Source organism: Pygoscelis adeliae, unplaced genomic scaffold, assembly GCF_000699105.1.
Source record: "Pygoscelis adeliae isolate BGI_AS28 unplaced genomic scaffold, ASM69910v1 Scaffold38, whole genome shotgun sequence".
NCBI classification, from domain to species: Eukaryota; Metazoa; Chordata; class Aves; order Sphenisciformes; family Spheniscidae; genus Pygoscelis; species Pygoscelis adeliae.
Window position 1 is genome coordinate 9,248,809 of NW_008825614.1, and position 20,875 is coordinate 9,269,683.

Here is a 20,875-nt window from a genome sequence, read left to right on the forward strand (position 1 = left end):
CAAGGCAGCCTCTGACCACCACATCTCCCACCAGTCCTTCTCTGTTTGTAAACAGCGGGTCGAGCGAGGCACCTCCCCTGGTAGGCTCACTTACCAGCTGTGCCAGGAAGTTGTCTTCCACACACTCCAGGAACCTCCTAGACTGTTTCCTCTCTGCCGTGTTGTATTTCCAGCAGACGTCCGGGAAGTTGAAGTCCCCCATGAGAACAAGGGCTAGTGATCGTGAGACTTCTGCCAGCCGCTTGTAGAACGCTTCATCTGCCTCTTCATCCTGGTTGGGTGGTCTATAACAGACTCCCAGCAGGATATCTGCTTCATTGGCCTTCCCCCTCATCCTTACTCATAAACACTTGACCTTATCCTCATCACAATCGTTGAGCTCTAGACAATCGAAACACTCCCTATTGCCTTTTTATAGCAATACTGACAGTAATACCCAGTGTTCCACAAATATTTGTTCTTTTCAGCCGGTGAGTGGACTGCACATTGCACAGAGGACCACATAACGGGCATGGTCAAACTCCTAGCCCTACCAAGAGATGGCCTTTGCAAGCCTCAGACATGTTCTGTTCTGTATTTGAAACAAAGAACTTAAAATCCTCTTTGCACTTCCCTGCCTGAAGGGCAAAGGTACTCTTTGTATAACCTGTGGTATCTCAAATGTCTTGTAAACACAGGATGTGGGACTCACCCAAAAACAGGCTTTACAGAAAGGAGTCTTCTAATTCTCTGATAAAAAGGGCAAACCAAGCAGTCTCCCTGGGTAACTGGTTGTACTGCTGAGCAAACATCTAAGTCTGTGATAGGAGTCCATTCACTGCAGAGTATCTGCCTGCAAGTGCAATGGAAGTAACTTTCTTAATCCCTGTGGCTGAAGGACAGATGGGCGGTCACAGAGTGACAGAGCTGCTACCAGAACAGATCTTGAAAGATGTTTCTCTCCTGAATCTGGATCCTCCTATGACATCCTAAACTGGTTTTCTTGTCTGATAAATGACTTGTATTGTTTGCCTCGCTAGGAGCAACAACTGATGTGCCGAAGTGCAAGGCATTTACTTGCCAGGACATGGTTTACAGTGTAAGCTTCTGGTGTCAGTCTAATACTTTCAGCAACCCCTCTAGTTCCCCACAGAATTCTGAAGCAATTCATTAAAAAAGAAAAAAAGGAAAAGCAAACAACTGAGGATCTATGACTTTCAACAGTATTTTGTGACGGTGAACAAATCGCAACAGCACATTCTGAATGGTTCTGAAAGATTTCTCTCTCATTCTTTATGATTTTTAGTAGAGGAAAGTTGGACAAGCAGCAGTGCCATCAAATGTTCCTGAATCTGCCCCACAAAATGATACATGGGCACAACAAGCAGGAGCATCTCACTTGAAAACCAGAGGATTCTATTATTGCAGGCTGGTCTGACAGGCACCTTAGAAATGGGGGCATGAGAGCTGCAAACACTGTAGATAATGTGTTGGGAAGTTACACAAACATTGATCATGAACAAAATAACTAACCACAAAGAAAGTGCCCTCAAGACAGTGAAATTGACAACTAAAAGAAAAAATCCCTCCTGCTTTGATCGCTTTTGTCCCTCTAATAATCATGATGCTATTCATATTTTGCTCACTAGCATTGTTATTAATGAAAATAACCAGCACACCAGTTTCAAGCGCAAATGTGGTTTTAAAGCAGACCACGTGTTTCCTGAAATTCCTCTGTGTGTGTGTGTGAACTTCTGCATCTGCCCACCCATACAAATATACACCTGGGTGGCGAATCAGTAACTTTGATGAGGATCTCTACTTCAGCGAAAGTATCTTTGTTCTTTCAGTTCACAGCCCTGTGAATCCATCTTCCCTGCAGAGTCCAGGAGAAGCAAAAAAATTACAGACGCTAGTTCCAACTCGATCTGCTTAGGTCATCAGAAACTTTCCGGGGATTGCGGCTCGCCACCTAGATTGCTAAGCTTCAAAGTGACTGAGATGCAGCTCTGGCTGTTTTATGACATTCCTGCCTGTCACAAGCAATTTCAAGATGGGTGACACCTGAAAACTCGGTGAGTGGCCTACAGTTTGTGAGCTAGAGCACATAAGAGCATACATCAGGACAGCAGGGACTGTCTGGATGGTGCAGCGGGTGGGGAGTCATGCCCTGGTAGCTCACAATGGAAATCTTTCCCGCAGGGAGCTCACACAACCCTGCAGCCAGGGAGCTTAGGCAGGAATTGTGCCAATGAGAAGGTAGGTCTCTCTGAGGACTGTGTCTGGTATAGAAGGAGGAAACTAATCTCCTGGAGTATGGCCCTTGTTGGCAGAACATCACAAAAAAAGGAAAAGTGAATGTGAGGGAGAAACTGGGTTGTGTTATTTCAAAGGACAGGGAGGGCAACTGGGCAGAGGCTGGGCCACAAGTGAAAGGAAAGAACAAGTGACTGATTATTTTCATCTGAAATACCACTCTGCAAGCTGGAAGAGTAGTGTATGCTTCCTGTATCTGGGAAGACTTAGTTTAGGAGTGACTTGCTTAAAATATTTAAGCATTAATATTATCAAGAAATAGAGCAGCAAGACCCTGTCCATCTGAGCAGTCCCGTTGCACAGGCAGTGCCTGACAGAGATTAATTCTCAGCAAGCACAGACATTTTCTAATAGCAGTATTCATGTGGGATGTGTGAGAAGGCTTCTGGATGATGTCTTCCTTGATGGTAAACAATCAAACAATTCAGTTCACTGATCGACAGGTACAGCAACACACACATCAGATCTAGGTCACTCTGGAGCCAGGGCTGTGTGAAAGCACTGGACCCCTGTAGTTGCATTCATGGATCACACTGAACAGATTCTATTCAGCTTCATGATCTGAAATGGAAATCATCTCTCCTATTCCAAAATGTGCATAAAATTCTGTTTTGAAACTCTAGTCTGCTACATTTCTTCTGTGCCTAGTAAATAAAATGCTTGTGATTTTGTGTGCTGCTCCTGCATGTGGTGTTCTTTCAGACACTTTTGCTAACATAATGACTAGTCTGATACTAGACACTATTATCACAATATCATATGAGTCAGAAGCATGAGACATGCTAGCTGGGCAGGCTGCGTGTTACTGTGCAGCCAGGAGAAAAGCAAAGAATTGAAGTTAAAGAGTTTCGCCCTTAAAGTCCGCTTGTCAAACCTGTAATTAAAGCTTTTACACCTCTTGAGTAGGGCATTGAGAATAGGTCAATTACCCCCGGAGCTGAAGAAACAGGCATTTTATAGTGGCCTTGAAATAATAGATTCCTAGTTTGCAAATACTTCTAGCATGCAGGAGAGTGAGGGACTGATAACAACAGCTTGAGCTAAGCTTAGTGTGGGCAGGTGTTATGCAAGCTTCCCTCACACAGCTGTCTTAAAGCAAGTCATTCGTGACCTGGCATAGCCCTGTTATTCTGCTCGTGGTTCTTCAAACAGCTAGATAATACACTTACATTTTGATCTGCACATCTGTGAGGATCCGCACAGCTCTGCCACTGCATCCTTGTTCTGATGTTTAACCCTTCTGCTACTTCAGCCTACGATTTTAATGTAGTTGGTAACATCCTCATCCTGATCTCCAGTGACACCGGTGTTACCTATCCTTGGGTCCACTGCAAGACCTCTACAGTGTGCACTTAGAGGGACATGTCTGACTGCAGTCCTTCCTCAAGTGGATAAGAAGTGAGATGCATCATGCTGTGGTTTGTGAACTTTGTAAATGGAAATGAGGATGTGAGCAGCACTACAAACACCCATGCGCCCTAAAGCTGAATTTGAATTTAGGCCTCAAGATCTGAAAGGCCAATTCTCTAATCTATTGACTTATCTCTACAATCCTGCTAACTGAAGAGCTGCTGTAATCAGCAGGCAGACTCAGTGCCACAGTTATTTTCAGTTCGGTTCCCCAGTTGGAAACGTTTTCCTTCCCCCCCCACCTCTCCAGGCTTGATGTTGTTTATGAGATAACTGGGATGGAGACCCCTCCTTTTCTTCCCAGGAGCAAATACAACCGGAGATTTTTATCCTATTAGCAGACTGTACTGGAGTGGATGGGAAGTTTTTCACCCAATAAACAGAAGTGAGCGGGCACAGAGCGAGAGTGCGACTGCTGCTCCGTCAGAGCCATGCCTGTGCTGGCTCCTGCTGCAAGCTTCCCAGGCTTCCCACCAAAGCGCTGAGAAGGGCTGGGTGCCATTCACAACTGTCAGTTCTTCTCAGCTGTGCCAGCACTGGCTATCAATTCAGTAATATACACACTAGTTCAGCTGTGTAATGTCGCCCAGACTCCTTGTCTCCAAGCTCTGCCACAGGAACATCACAGCGTCACAGACCTCCTGTCAGCTACAGCTCATCGTGCTGCTCCACTGCACTGCCTTCACAACAGCAGGGTCAGCTTTCTAATGCCACTTGCATTTAAAACAAAATACTATTATCCTTGCCTTCTTGTGTGCTTGCTTGTAAATCCATTTAAGAAAGCGATGGACTAGTTGAGCTACCTTGCAGTTGGGGGCAGGGAAGGTGGAGGATGTGACAGCTTCCCCAGGAAAGCTTTGCTGAAGTACCTCCTGCCTCCCTCAGCCTGTCCTGGTCTCTTAGACGCTTCCCAGTTTGACCCCATCCCACACAGAGCTCTTGGTCTGGGCCAAGGAATACAAGGTCTGGACCTCAGTACTTATCTTTCTGCACATGAATCTTCAAGTTATAATATAAAATACATAAGAGAAGAAAAAGAGATAGGTAGATAGGTCACGATGAACACACTGAGACCAAGGAGAAAAAAAGGTCATATCAGAACAATTTCTGTTACAGTTGGTCCTATTGCATTCTTCTATCTACCAAGAACACTTTTAAGGCATTCAGCTTACAAGATCCATATTGAAGGTTCCAGTTGTACTAAATTTCTCCTATGTATCTTTGGACTAACCACACTCAGTTGCCTCTTCTGAGGCACTAATGGGATTTTTGACATCCCATCTGGGATATGTCCTTCCAACTACCACACCGCGAGAGTACAAGCCCCAGCTGCTATATTTTATCTGTCAGTCCGCAATGAAGGCCTTGGGTACCATGAAGTGTCTAAATTGGCATTAGATGAGTACGTTTAGGCAGCTGAACCCCATCTATACTAGCTTTGGTTTCCTGTAAAAAGGAAGTACATACACATACTTTTAATTTGTGTATATACAGTGCCAGGCACACTATGACTTTGATCTCGGCTGACATTACTGTAATACAACTAATTCTCACCCCCAACAGTTATTTCTAACTCCAAACACATGCTCCATGTCCCTCAGCTACCATTACTGAACACCACAACCTCTCTCCTGACAGTTCTTTATACCACATTAAAAAATCCTCAGGGTTTCAGTTGCTATCAGTCCTGCTCACCAATGCTTTCTTCTCAATGAAGAGACTCTTAAGGCTACATCTGCAATGATAACTGATTTTCAAACTGTGATCATGGGTCATTCTCACTGACTTCATCAGGAACTGCTGAATACTCCACAGTTTTTAAAACCACTTTATAAGTGCCCTCATAAAGGTTTAAGAGCACAAGTTAGGCATCTAAAAAAAATGGCCTTGCTGTATACTCAGCTTGGGGGTTTGTGGCATTTCTTCCTAACATTTTCTGTGGAGATCCTGGCACTGAATGCCTTCTATGCCTCTCTAACCATGGGAAATAAAGCACGTTCAATTCGTCAGAAGGTATGACAATGGCTGTTTTCTCACAGACTGTTTTCCTCTAATGTCCTTTCTTGAGAAGTGGAATCACAGTGTCAGTGGATAAATCTTGACACCTTCAAGAAGTACTTCCCAAATGGGCAGATGGAAATTAATTTATTTGCACGAAGGTGTCTTCCCCAGCTATATAAACAATGGATTCTCTCTAAAGCCTTACCTTCAAAGGTATTTCTCTGTAACATATTAGTAGTATAAGAGGATTCCTACATCAACATAAGTCTCTCTTCCAGCAGGCAAAACAGAGGTGTTATCTCACCAGACAGTCTTTGCTAGGGAAATAGCTTTTATAGTAGATAAACTTAATGCCCTATCAACATTAATGTCAGCCTCTATATGCTGTAGCTGGTCACACATCACTGCTCTAGCAGTTCTCAGTGTAATGTTGTTTGTGCTCCAGGTTACAAGAGTCAGGGAAGGGAGAAGCTGGAAAAAACTGTAAGTTGGACAACACAAGACAGATCCTCAGTTGCAAGAGAGCAAGAGCACATGTAGATCACCACAAAACTTTTTCAGTCACAGAGGATCTTCCTATACGGAAGAGCTTTTTCCCAGACATGAACTATAGCAGCCTGGGATCTTACCTAATTTATGTAGCTTTTGATGCCTGCAAAGGAGTAAGAAGAAAAATTGAGCCTGCGGGCAGAAATTAGCACAGTTTTGGAGTTTGCTCTCCACACTTTGCTCCCTTCTTCCACGCAAAAGTGGCAGCAGTGGCACAGAGATTCGGTAGATGCTCATTGCAGTGACCCTTTCAGGGTCAGTTAATTATCTAAGAGCTGTCACTATTCACCAGCACTCACTCAAGAAGCTGGCTGCTGGAGTCAGACACATGCCTGAATTTGGCCCACCTTCCCCAAACTGAAGAGTTACTCTGCTCTACTTTCTAGAAATGCTTTTCCCACTTCACCAAACAATATCAGGCCTTCTGATGTTACGTTGGAACAAATTACTTCAGAATTACAGATTGTAACATTGGCCATAGCTTTGTCCTGAGGCTTCCTGAATACCAGCAGCTCTTTCTTCTTTTGCCCTCCATTCAAACAAAGGAAACAATTTGTTTTCTCCATATTGTGCTTTGACATAAAACGCAGGCTTGAGATAAACAGCTTCTACATCACCTTTGGTTAGTCGGGATTTGCCTACCCTCAGCAGTAACTATCAGCAGAGAAGGAAGGGGAAGAAGGTTTTCAAATGGTTGCTTGTTTTTTGTTTTATGATCAAAGCTTCCTTTGAGCCAGAAGAGAGAAAGAGAAACTGGGAAGTTGTGAAATCTACAGAACAAGGAACCTAAATGCTGCTTTTTGATAAAAGCTGGGTTGTTAAATTATATTACTAATAAAAAACAAACCTGTTGATTAACTCACACAAAGTGAACCATCTATATATTCAGGGGAACAAGAAAATTGTACCTATTAAAGTGATTAAGATAATTATGGTGAATTCCCGGAGAAGGAAAATAGTTCAAAACCACCCTGATCAAACCTGTAAATGCCTTATGTGATACAATCCAAGGTCAAAGATCTGGTCTAGAGGGCAGAGAATGGTGTGAGAGATGCTGGCACTGAGAGGGTGGGTGACCTTGAGAACATCATTCAGCCTTTCTGTGCCTTTTTCTTTAAATTAGACAAAAGAGCCCAGAACAACATTTCTCCCCTCTCCAAGTATTAACCTGCATATATATTCTAAAGAATCAATGTTGTATATGAAACATTTCTAAGCATAGCTTAAACCCCAAGGTTTTTAATTTCATTTTGTGGAGAACACAAATTTTTTCCTCTCTAAGTATTTCCTCTTTTCTCCTCTTGGAAAGGGGGAGGAAGACAAAACAATCAAGGATAGGGTCCTACTGCTTCCTTGCTTTTTCACTCATAATAAAAAAGAAAGCAACATGTGAAGAGATTCAGGAGGGAAGTCTACTCTTAGTTTTGTTTTTATTCCAATAGAAAAAAGTCAAATGTCGGCATCATAGTTTTGTTGACATTGATGGAACACGGGGCAAAAGTGGAAGCAGAATCACCCTAAAATGATCTTTCTTTTGCTACTTCAGCTGCACAAAAAGTTACACAATGAAAGTGACACTTTTAAATGGCAGCTTTACTTTCTCTCACCTACAGTGTTGAATATCATTGCCCTAGGTACTCTGCTACCGCAGCTACCTAAAGGGTCAATATAAAGCCTCACAAATGCTTTCTCATTCTTTTCTGATATATGTTGGTTTCCCTTTTTAGGATGTAAAAGTTTATCTGGGTCCGATCCCACATTTGCTTAAGTACAGTTATGAAAGCAAAATGCTGGTAATGACAACAGGTCAAATTCATGCCAGATATAACTGCATTTTAGCCAGTGGAATTATGCACTGGGCAAACAGTCCTATCTGGACTATTCAGTCCTGTAAGCCATTTCAGATCCCGAATACCTCGTACTCTCCCTTTGGTGGACAACAGTTACACAATATTCAAGTTGTGTGAGCTCAGAGAAGCCTCTGGCACATGAAGACTTCACATTGGGCAACATTTTCAAGTGCTGACACTTGCATGTTTTGTTACTGACCTCAGATGAAACAGATTGGGGCCCAAGCCCTTACCCGGGCGAAATCCCCAGCAACTTCAATAGGATTTTTGCCTAAGGACTGCAGGAGTGATTCAGCCCAATGTGAGAACTAATGTCCCAGAAGCTTTTTCTAGGCAGCATGCTAATTATAGACTCCAGCTTGACATCTGTAGCACAAACCCATGCAGCATTTTGCAACCTGAGCTTCTCCATGAAGAGAACCACACAACAAAACCAAAGCTGACTTATCATTTACAAAGGCCTTTTAGTAAGTATCCTCAAACTGTAGTGTCTATATTAAGAGCAGTATATGAACTACTTCAAAAGATGGCGAAGTAGAAAAATGCCACTGGGACTGTTTTCTCAGTGCATGCATTGGGCACAGCACACAGCTCGGAGTTGCTGTCACTCCTGTCTAAGTAAATCATGTTTTGGAACCTCATGGAGTTTTTTTCCACTAGAAGAAACTGGTGATGCAGTGAACACCAAAAAGCACTTCTTTTGTCCCTCTGTCTCCAGGTGAAAGAGAATGAATCTCTCACAGCTGCTAAACCCCTTGTGAAACACCTAACAGGTGCCACTGTGAAATGCCTACAATTGTTTGCACTGCAGCTAATCTTTTCTTAGTTACCAGATGATTGTTTTCCACATCAGTTGACAATGATAAAAGCAGGTGACATCGTGCTTTCTTCCTCTTTAGATGAGGTTTTGACAGATAATAAATCATTTTACAACACTGACTTTTATTTCCTTGTATTTACACATTGAAAGCAAAATGCAACCAGGTTATATATTGGTTGGACTAGATGACCTTTAAAGGTCCCTTCCAACCCGAACTATTCTATGATTCTGTATGATACCATTCTTAAATTGCCAACTAGTGTTGGAGGATCTAAACTGATAAAGGTTTCATTTTCCAGCCTGTGCCTCTTCCAGCTTTTGCTTAGATGATCTTAAATGCCATGCGAGCACCCTGTATTTTTTTTAATTGCTTTTTGACAATAGGCAAAAATCCTCTGAAATATCAAGCTGTACATGCCTGTCAAGGGGTCCTTCCATGTGTATGTGAAATACACTGGGACAAATTCTGCAGATGAAACTAGAATAAATCAGGGTGAACTGACTTGCTGTCAACAGACAAGATCAAGTATGTTGTGTTAAACAGGAGACAAAAATTAACTCAGTACACCATCTTTTTGCTCGTAAGAGTAAGAAAACATGAGTTTTATGGCAGTAATGGTCAAGACTGAGTTTAAAATAGACATCTTGTAAATATACTCTCTCTCATTTTCCCCTCTGCATCTTCCATGTTAATTCCCTAGCTCTGCATTTCCCATTAAATTTCATCATAGAAAATGGACCAAGAGTTTTTTAGGGCACCCTGAAATTTTAGCCTGTAACCAAGTCTTTGAAAATCCTGTTATGAACTTTCTGCCTTAGACACTATCCCATAGCACCATGCTATTTTTTCAGGCTGAAAGTAATAAGCTGCTTCCTTGTCAGTACACTAAGCACATGATTTGGAGGCCACAGAGCAAGCTGACATTGAAATTACTAAATGTAAAACTTGAACAAGTTGGTGTTCTTTTAGCTTGGTATCCTGATTAGATGTGTACACAAAACTCTCTCGAGCCAACAGCTTCAAACTGCTAACTTTTCCAAAGGGTTGCACGGGACTTAGTGACAACTTTCATTACAGTCAATGGAAAGTATTTGGTACATAGCCTCACTGAAACCAACGGAGTCTCCTTATGGTATAGAAGTTGACTCTGCAAAGGGAAGTCAATTCAACAGGAGTTGGATAGATAATTCCTAAAAAGCCAGAATTTTTAGAGAAAGGTGGTCATGCTTTTATCCCTGTTATGTAATAGAGTCAAACTGCTATTGGAGCTTTTGGGAATAAACTCGTTTGGGTTGAAATTACTGAGGCTTCTAATTCTAGAGTTCTCAAATTCTTCTCTTTTCCTGTTTGAACCATCAGCTCTCCTGTTATCGTTTCTGTCCTGATGTTCAGAAGCACAAAGCATTTCCATGGAAGACACAGATTTTCCAAAAGTTCTAGTGGTCCAAGAGGTCCCAATTTCTTCTAAGAGTTTTACTGTTGCAGCTGAAAACTTCCTCCCTGTCTCAAAATCATTTTCTCCTAGGGAAGACTCTCATAAGCCTCTGATTAAATGCACGCTACTGCCTGGTCATGACTAGTGCTGTTCACAAGTAACACTGGTTGTAGGAGTGAGACAAAATCTGTGGTCCACCAAAAAGTTAGTTTGCAGTTCATTCCTTAGAGGCAGTGAACTCAGACATCAACAAACATTTCCAAAGGTCACTAAGGCACTACAATAATTGCTCTGAAGGTGAAGATTCACGACTACTTCTTTTTAAACAGCTTAGTTTTTTACATGTTTTAGAACCTGCCTGTATTTCTGTACTTTTTGTCTTCAGTAGGGCACTTTTTATTCCCACTTCAACTGAGGCATAAATCTGCACGTACAGTCAACCTCCCTCCCATACCTTTCATTATTTAATGTACTGTCTGAAGTGTTGCTATATGGTTTTGATAGGCAACACATTGATTTGTACTGCTTTTTCTGCTGTGTAACATAAAACCCTGATTATCTACAGCCATCAGCCCCATTACAATAGAGCCCTGGAGTATGATTAGACTTTAAATTTTTGTAGGGTAAGCTACTTGCAAATCAGCTTTTGAATTTACAGTACTACCTTGGATATGACTTAACTAGAAGAATGAGTTGTCTTGAATCACAGAATGCCTTTTTTGTCAGATCCCAGGCCAAGCAGTGGGCTGTGTTACTCTTAGGGACTCTGTTGACATTAATGTGGTCATACTCACACTGCAGGCGGCAGCACCGAATAGAACTGAAATAGAGGGAAACAGAGGGAGGGCAAAATCTGAGCAGTCAGAAACATCAAATTACTTCTCCCTGCCCATTCACAGCTTTTTTCTGACCCCAGTGCAGTCAACAGGAGTTTTACCAATTAATTTCAATAGGAGGAGAATCTGGGTTGGATTGAGGTTTCCTGCTTCCGCCCACAGCAAAACAGATGCATTCCAGACCACTCTCGGGAAGAAAAAAAAAAAGGGCAAAATCCCAGTTACTGTGGCAACAGGAGGGACAGTTCTCTTTACTATCATGTAATTTTGAAATTCAGTAGCTGTTTTGTGCCATGACATGTGTTTCTCTCCTCTGTCAAATTAATGTTTTCTTCCCATGTGGAAGGCCCATCAGATCAACACAAACAGCCCCCAGAAGTCTTTTCACATTTCCCACCTCACATCTGCCATAATGGCAAAATCATGTTTGCAAACAACAAGGAAAAACTGTCTTAAACATGCACTTCCCAAAACACAGAGAATGAATTCAGCCTGCTCTGTGAATGCCCCTCTATGCGTGTGAGAGACGACTGGTAATAAACTGCCTCAGAAGAATGCCAAGACCTCTGCTATGGAGAGCATCAGCTAAAGGCTGCACAGGTTGTCCGACTCCGGCTGCATTTATCTTTCTTTTTCACCCTTTTCTCCACTAAGGCTCTCATTGTTGTAGTCCTTGGACTTGTTGACCATTTCATTAAGGGCAGTAAACACCCAATGAAACTTAGGGCAAGGTTTGACACTCAGGAAAGCAGTGTCATGTACAAAATATGACTGATGATGCCCTAAGGACTGGCACAGGCAGTCAACCCAAATGGGGATGCAAGTGAATTTCTCTTCCCTTCCACCTTGTATTCTGTGTTTTACAGGAGACAGTTCCCACGCTGACAGGCAGGCAGCCCTCTCTACAGAGTGAGAAGGCAGTAAAACCTGCCTCTGCAGTCAAGGACAGAGAAGAGACTGGAAACATATGTTCTCTGTGTTTGGGATGATTCAATTCAGGTAGACTACCTGTGTCAGAGCACAGATGGTGTAAACTGCTGAATCTCAGAGTTTACATTAGCTGAGACTCTAGTTTAAGAAGTATATTTTAATTAAACTTCTGAACTCTTCTGATATTCTTTATAAAAAAAGCCCCAAACTTCCAAACAACCTCCAAGGGGAAACTGAGGAATCAAAAACTGATGGGACTTCTTTAAAGTAATGGTGTGAGTCACTGTCAGACTTCCGGCAGGAGCCCACAGCTCCTGAGCATCAGTACAATATAACTGATGCAAAGGCAACCCCTGAAGTTTGCTGAGCTAAAACAGCAGCTTTGGGAAGTCTGAACTGCCCTGTGCTCTTCAGTGAATTGTTGTCTGAAAGGCTCAGGGCTGATACCTTAAAAGTCAACATTATTAATTAATCCATCACTGAACAAAGTGTGCTGTAGAGGGGCAGTAACACTCTTCTGTGGAGTTCAGGACATTGCACTAGAGATAGAAGGCAGTGAGCTTTGAAGAGCACTTGAGAGGGAAGTACACTGAAGCCGCATATGAGGCATCTGAGCTCTTTCAGCAAGAGCTAAACACAAGACGACAAGGAAAACATTGGACCATCAGCAATACAAGCTCAGCACAGCTAGTAGGTGGGGTTCAAGTGTCTTGGGGGCAATCAGCCAAAGGTATTCCTGAGGGCATTTACAACTCTGCCTGAACTGCTGTGCCATTTGTCCCTTATAGTTGGAGCTTATTTTGTAGATGGTTTTTGGAAGAGAATACTAACTTTCTCCCTCATTTTAACCCTACTGGTGACTGACTGCTGGCATGAATGCCAAAACATTCAACACAGTAGATAACACACATCCCCCCCCCAAACTAAACACCCTGTCACTTACTCGTGGCACCTTTTCTGCGGTGTTATCTTAAGCTGAAGCCATTAAGGAAAGGGACTCTACTTCTCTGTTTGATTTTGTTACACAGTGTTCATTGAACCCATTTTCTAGCAGATACCTATCAAGCCCCACGAGCAGTGCAGCTGCAATGTGACTCAGCTTCAGGAGAGCAGACAGGCCTGGTCAGAGCTGGTTAGTAAACTAGTCTCCAGCACCTGAGCAGGTTGAGATGGTTCTGGAGAAGGTATGTTCGTAGGCAGTAGGATAAGCAAGATGTGGAATCACATAGGTAGATACAGTAAGTATACCAGCAGTTTCTTCCCATGTGACTTACATGACAGATAAGCATGTCAAACAATGAAATGAATATGACATCTTAGGAGAGGATGCCTGCAAGCTATATGGCTTTGAAAATACATTCTTACTTGTCATGTGAATAAAGACTGAAATTCAGAAGTACCAAGAAATACAACAGAGCTTAAACAATATGGTACCTGCAATTGTGCAAAAGTAAATACAACAGCCTACTGGGGAAAAAAAAAAAAAAGGCGATTTACATGGTACAAAAGGCCAGAATGTAAGCTCCACAACTCTGCTGGGCGGGGGCATGCACCCAGGTATTTTTATTAGCTTCGGGATGGGGGTGTGTGTGTGTTGCTCTTTACCGTCTGTATCCAGAGGCTATTTGCTTCCTCACCAGAGGATGGCAGCACAGAGACCCTTTACTTCCACAGTCAAAAAAGCCTGTGGCGGTAAGAAGGCCAAGGTTCAGCACTGGATAGTACACCAAAGCTAGAAGATAGATTAATTTAGCATTCATAGATACAGGCCATAGGTGCTAATGAATAGCACCTAATAAAGAATACTGCTATCAACAGCCTGCTCTAGATGGGGCACACAGGTCAGAAGAATAGGCAAATACACTTCATGGAGTGACCTGTTGCTCGGTCTCTGCTGTTCTCTGGTGCAGAGAATTTTGTTAGCGTGACTGTTGTCCCCAGTACGTGGCCAAAATCAGTCCACAGCCTCCTTCACATCCTGAGCAATTCCTCTCAACCGAGGCGTAATTCTACTAATTAGTAGAATTAGTGTAGTGCTACAGTGTATAGCACTAAGCACTGCAGACATCTGTTCCCAAGCCTGGTATGTCATGTAACAAAAACGGATAATGTGACCCAAAGCCACAATGTCACAGAGAATGATATGCTGTGTACGAGGGACTAGGTAGCAACCATTGCCCTTAGACCTGACACTTGGAATGTATGGCATTGAATCATAGAATACCAGGTTGGAAGGGACCTCAAGGATCATGTGGTCCAACCTTTCTTGGCAAAAGCATGGTCTAGACAAGATGGCCCAGCACCCTGTCCAGCCAAATCTTAGAAGTGTCCAATGTTGGGGAATCCACCACTTCCCTGGGGAGATTATTCCAATGGCTGCTTGTTCTCATTTTGAAAAATTGTCCTCTTGTGTCCAATCAGAATCTCCCCAGGAGTAACTTGCACCCATTACCCTTCGTCTTTTCCATGTGACTCCTTGTAAAAAGGGACACTGTATTCATTATTAGTTTGGAAAAGAAATGGGTAACAAGCTAGTTTGCTAATAGTATGTAATTCTGTCATTAACAGCCAACTGTGAGAAACTCTAGAGAACTTGTGAGATGTTAGAGGACTAATTTTATAAACTATGTCTTACAAAACTCACCTTATTAAACTGAACAGGAAGAACTGAAAGCAACTTGCTTTCAGTTCTTAACATCACCACTCATAAAAGGAGTTTGTTCGCTCAAACGGGATTGACACCACCCCACAGCACATGCAATTAATCTACATCTGACATATTCCACGACTCTTTTACCAAAGCAGTATTATGTTTGTGTTAATTAAAAAGTAAAAACTTCAGATCTACTAGTAACCAAGGCAGGTTCTCATCACGCTACCTTACCAGTATGGCCACACTTCTCTTCAGCAGGCATGTCCCTAAGAGGAAATGTGGTAAACATGATCCAATTCCCACTGAAGTCAAGGGAAAACCTCCCGGTGACTTCACTGGAGTTTTGTGTCAACCCAGTCATTGGCCTCCCCACTCAGATGTCATATAAGTATACTAACCAGAGACCATTGCAGTAATGTTTGTGGTTTCCTAATAGGAAATTCTGTCTACAAAGAAATTAATTTGGATCACCAGACATCACCTTCCATGTATTATATGCCACAGAGCAGCAAATTTTGGCCATGAATAATAAATTCATTTCTGAGTGATTACTGAGGTTAAATTGTGAAAGTCAGCTATATGGCCTATGAAGCACCAACATAAAAATAAAAATAACCTGATTTGGGGAAAGTCTGAGCAAGTCACCCCAGTGACTCCTTCAAGTCCAGATACCTAAGTATCATGGGTATGACCTGATATTAATGACCTCACTTTTTTTTTCTAAAAGAACTTAAATGTTCTGGCAGCAACAGGGAGTAGTGCATACTCCCCAGAAGATCACGAGCATCTGACACAAATCTTGCTTTACTCTTTAGACACAACTTTCCCATGTCCAGTCTTCCTATTACTAGAATATGTTTCTGATTGGATCATCCCATGGATTTTGCTTGTTTGGTAGGAAGGGTGATCTCTAGGGAAGTGTTTCATGTCTTCTCTTCCAAAATCAAACTAGGAAAATGCACATTTACGTAACGAAAGCTAAGAGTAGAGCCAGCGTCCATTAACTGTGTAACTGTCTAAAGGTTCCAACTCTGACATTTCCCAAGTGCATGACCTGCAATGATAACTGCTAGGTGTTTCTGAAGTGTTACACAGCCTGTATTGGTAAAAGAGGAGGTGGAAGGAGAAGATTCAATGAAGGTAATGAAATGTAGGGAATCACTGCTTTCTTCAAGCCCTTCTTTCTTCAGGATTTCTAATAAGAAGAGATAGTTAGTGAATTCTCACTTTGCACAAACATCTTGTCAACTCCAGAACAGAAGAGTAAGAGATAATTCCCTTACAAAAAATGTCTGAGAACTTAATTCCAGCCTGGCAAAAGCAAACACAATTCCACTGATTTCAATGAAGCTACAGATGGCCCACTTAATGTACAACAGGGCTGATTTGGCCCTTCTCCCATACTGTAGCACTGCTTTGCCTAGAAACCTTTGCTTTCAAAGTAATTAATCATGTGTCAACAGCCTGCAATACTGAACTGCAATTAAATAAATGGAGACGTATATTTTAAAACTTATCCCAGTAGTGGACTTCTAACAGCAATTATTGATCTTTTTTCTGTTTAATATCAGGGTCTTATGTCAGTATCACAGACAAGAAACTGAGGATCTGCAGAACAATATAAATTATCATACATGTATTTCTCCCTCCCACAGCTTCCTACACGAATTAAACTGGAATCATGTATAAGCATACTGAGAGTCTCAGGAAGAACTTGTTCTTCCTTGTAAGCAGTCTCAGCACCAGACCAGGTGGGCATGAGAGAGAGAGACAGAAGAAAATTGCTTACTGTTTCGAGGCTTCTCCTCATCCATGCCTTCATCTTCATTTTCTGGGTCAATATCTTCTGCTTGAGTTATCCAGTCTAAGTATCCCTTCAAATCCTCCTCTAGCTGTTGTTTTTCCCGTAACTTCTGGAAATCGCCCCGAGCTTTAGCCTTCTCTCTTTCTTTGGAAAACTCCCTAGCAAGAGGGAGGGAGGGACAGGACATAGGCGGAGGGAAGGAAGAGATTGAAAAACAATGGGTTAGACTGATTTCCACTAGAAAGTCTCCACATCCTGTGTAGCACACCCAGCTTTCTCTATTCTTTCAAGACAGACACATGAATGGATTATCCTTGCTAGATACACGTGTAAAACAGCTGGAGCATCCACATTTTTACCAATGCTTAGGAAAGGATGAATACCTTTTTTTAATCCTTTCATTCTCAACATTTGATTGACAATTCAAATAAAATGCATATGTAACATTTATGTACAATACCATACGCTTTCTAATATTTGTTACCACTTGATATTCTCCAACAGTTATCCATAAATATCTATATGAATAATGGTTAATTTAATTAAATGATGAACTGTTTGACAATAATCTGACATCTGGAGAGTGAGATGGTGGCTCTAATTTTTGGCCAGGTTTCAATCTGTCCTTAAGATTATTTATGTTGGGCTAATTGTAAGTGCAACTAATGGTACTCACAATTCTGTACACACTTAATTATGGGCAATTTCATCCATAGTACTGGACAACATATTTGAAAACTCAGACCTCAATGTTTTACTGCAGACTTTCAGTATTCAGGGCTGTTATCTGACAAGAAACATATTTTTCAAATCTCAAGTTGGGTAGACAAACATGATAGATCATGGGTAGACAAAACTAATAGATTCTGCCAGAAAGTGAACTAGGGTAGACATTTCGTAGTTTTATGAAAGACCACTATTGGGAATATAGGCTTAAAACAGAGGGCATAGGAACAGGAATTTCGTGTTGCTTAGTTATGAACCCAAGTGCTTGCTTTGCTTTCTTTTTGGCTGTGGTGCTGTTTCTCCCTCTCTTTCAGAGACACCTATACTGCATTATTTTTTTCCTAGAAATGCTGACCCACCTCCATTTAGAGACTCTCCTGTGGTTCTAAACCTGGTTTTAGTGCTTATATTTTAAAAAGCTTAATGATTGTGAAAAGTGCTGCACCAAGAGTACTTAAGCATTAAGTTTTATATCTGCTGAAGCAGATCACTGCACAAGGCACACACAACAGATAATATGGCCCACTGTGTCTAGAAATGAGAGGTAAAGTCATTCTCTCCAATGCATTATCCATTACCCTTGCTGATGACTGTCAGCAATGAGCAGATTTAAAAAAAAAGAACAACTCCACCTAATATTTGTCTTAGGTTTGCTCCTGCAAAAACAAATGAGAAAACTACCACTAACTTTGATGGGATAACATTAGGATTATGAAAATCCTACCCAAAATGTTAATGACTGCCATGTGAAGTGCCATCAAGCAACTGAGATGGAGGTGAGTTTCTAACAGTGATGGTGAAGTACTTCCCTCCTGTCTGGTCCAAAACCCACTGAAAGATTTCCATTGACTTCACAGGCTTTGGATCAGGCTTTTAATATTATGAGCTGTGCACGAAACCAGCACTGCAGCAGAATCACAGTAGGATGATGCCTTCATTTCAAGCCAAAGTATATGACAAAGTATGCTTGTGTGACCTTCACCGCTGTCACATTGCTCAGGGTTCAGCCTATCCCATGGGACTGTGATAATGAAGGTGGAAATGAAGAAGAGAATCATCAGCTTCTCAGGCCTGAAGGTAGACCACAGTCAACCCTGGGACCAAACTTAACCACAAGGCAGAAACAGCTATTGCAAGCATGGGAAGAACGAAAAATAATTTTTTCTCACAAACAACCCCCCAACAACAATAATAAAAACTGTACAAAGAATTTTTAAAAAATCCAATCAGTACCAGTTGTATTTTCTGCTTCAATAACATCTTTCCTCTGGGTCAGACATAGTGCCTTATCCAAATTAATGAATTAACTCTAAAAAAAAAAATCACTGAATGAAGCTACGTATTATTAAGCCAGTTTGATAAATCAAATCCCAATATTTCAATTGTTGGCTCCTAAACTGGTATTTTAGAATCTAGAACAAATGGGTCTAATTTTGAAAGGGACTGAGCCCTCAACTCCAAGCGAGAACTATTTATATTTGCATGGATATCTCAACTCCAAGCGAGAACTATTTATATTTGCATGGATATAACTTGCAAGGGGCTGTTTTAGAAACCAAAGTGGAAAACATCATGAAACAGCCCAGCTTACAGGAAGTGGAATTCCTACTGTGCGCTGAAGTGGATCCTTTATGTTAGATGCATCTAAGCTGCATGCCTACTTGGTCTTTTCAGTCCCCACTTACCGTCTCTCTCAAATGGGACTTGGGCCGGGGGGAGAGCCGACTAAATCAACGTGAGATTTTAGCACAATGTCTTTACACTGACTGTCTGCATAGGAGTGAACTTGTTATTACCTAGCTTTTTAATGGCACAACTGAAAATACTGTGATCACCTAGTCTAAACGATCTGCAGTTGCAGATTCCTTTATACAATATATGATATTCCACATCTCAGATGACTCTCCAAAGAAGACAACTTATTTAAATTATGTCCGTTTCTATGCTCTACTAATATTAAACCATTGAGAACAGGTGGCTCAGGAAATTGCTAATGCAATTCAAACCACTTTCCATGTGGAACATCAGCCTGTACTCAGGCAAATGTGGTTCACGATCAAGAATTACTACCAATGGTCATTTACCATCCCATGTGAAATGAGTTGGTGACCTCAGTCCAGTTCCTATTGCAGGCAGGTGTGCACATTACCTCTGCCACCATCACAGTTGGCAATAAATGGTCATTGTTTGCAGTTTCAGCAGGGAGGCCAAGGACCAAATAAGCTTTCTGATGGAAGTGCCATCTTGACTCTGGAGGTGGCCTTCTCAAAAAAGATTGCAATAGCATGTTAGGATAAGGTCGACAAAGGCTTGCAGAACTACCAAGCAATCTGTCTCTTGTCAGTGAACAAAAGAACACCAAATTAAGAGTCTCTGAATCTGGTTGTTTTTACCAGAATTCAGTTTGCGACACTTTCCTTTGCTTCTCCCAGAAAATTATAAGATACACCTGCCAATGGGAATACCAAAAAGCAGAGTATTCTGGAGAGATGTTTTCTCTGTGTGAGATTAGAGTGGGTCAAGATCATAAATATAAGCACCCAGCTCTGTACCCTATGCTGTTCCAGAAGAAAATTTCTCTTGCCCATCTTGATGATGGAATATAGGTAATTCTTGTCTACATCTGACCTCAATATGATTTCTCACATTTAGAGGAGTGATGGAAAGTGAGCAAAACAGCAGAATTCTAGCAGTTCAAAACTCTTGCTTACTACTAAAAGGATAGCACAAGGCTTCAAACCTCATCCACCCTGACAAGTACACCAAGGAATGGGAAGGGTTGGAAGAGGGGACAGAAGACTAGGAAAAAGTCCTGAAAGGTCACAAAAACTGCTCCAGGAGGAGCTACAACCATAGTCAGCCTCCCATTTACTCTGACCTCTTCCCTGACAGCAAGAGCATCAAAAGCAGCCAACTGGGTTTTCCAGGATCCTCTGAAAGCAGAAGAAAAGACTGTTCTCCTGCCCTCCGTTTGCCCTAGGCAACTGCTTGTTTGGCCTGTGTCCTGGGATTTGGATCACTGCTAGGCAAAATATAAAAGAAATGTGAATCTATATGCTTAGGCATGCAGGTCTGAAAGTTGAACCCACACTGCCATTTTTTTTCCTCACTGACTAACTGAAACAGATAACACAGATGTGAACATCTCTGATCTCAAGAGACCTCTAAGAAGGACTTCACTGCTCACAGCAATGTGGAATCCTTTTGCTTGGGCCTCAGGAGATCTACTGTGTGATCTGCTGACTGGATATTTCCTTTGGAATACGTGAATTTTATATTGTGCTCAGTCAAGACAGGAAGAGGATTACAGCTCTACACAAGAATACTCTGTCATACTATTTAGCTTAGCATGTGACAAGGAAATTCACCAGAAGGACCATGAATGGATGACATACCTGAGGAAAAACAAATTACAGATGAGCTCTTTAGGCACAGCAGAACTCAGCATTTGATTTTGCAGGTGCAATCAAAGTGTCTTTGTGAGTACAATTAATTACACTTACGTATTCAGAAGTGATTAAAAAAAACTAAGCTAATCTGTCATTGACGAAGTCTACCTACACGA

At 41.8% G+C, this 20,875-nt stretch overlaps 1 protein-coding gene across 1 annotated transcript in view; it reads right to left on the reverse strand.

Moving 5' to 3' along the window:
* The window catches only part of CACNA1C (calcium channel, voltage-dependent, L type, alpha 1C subunit), a 422,263-nt gene that overhangs the window by 127,696 nt on the left and 273,692 nt on the right, over positions 1–20,875 (reverse strand). The window contains 1 exon segment of the mRNA XM_009332885.1: positions 16,570–16,742. Coding sequence (XP_009331160.1) covers positions 16,570–16,742 — 173 coding nt within the window.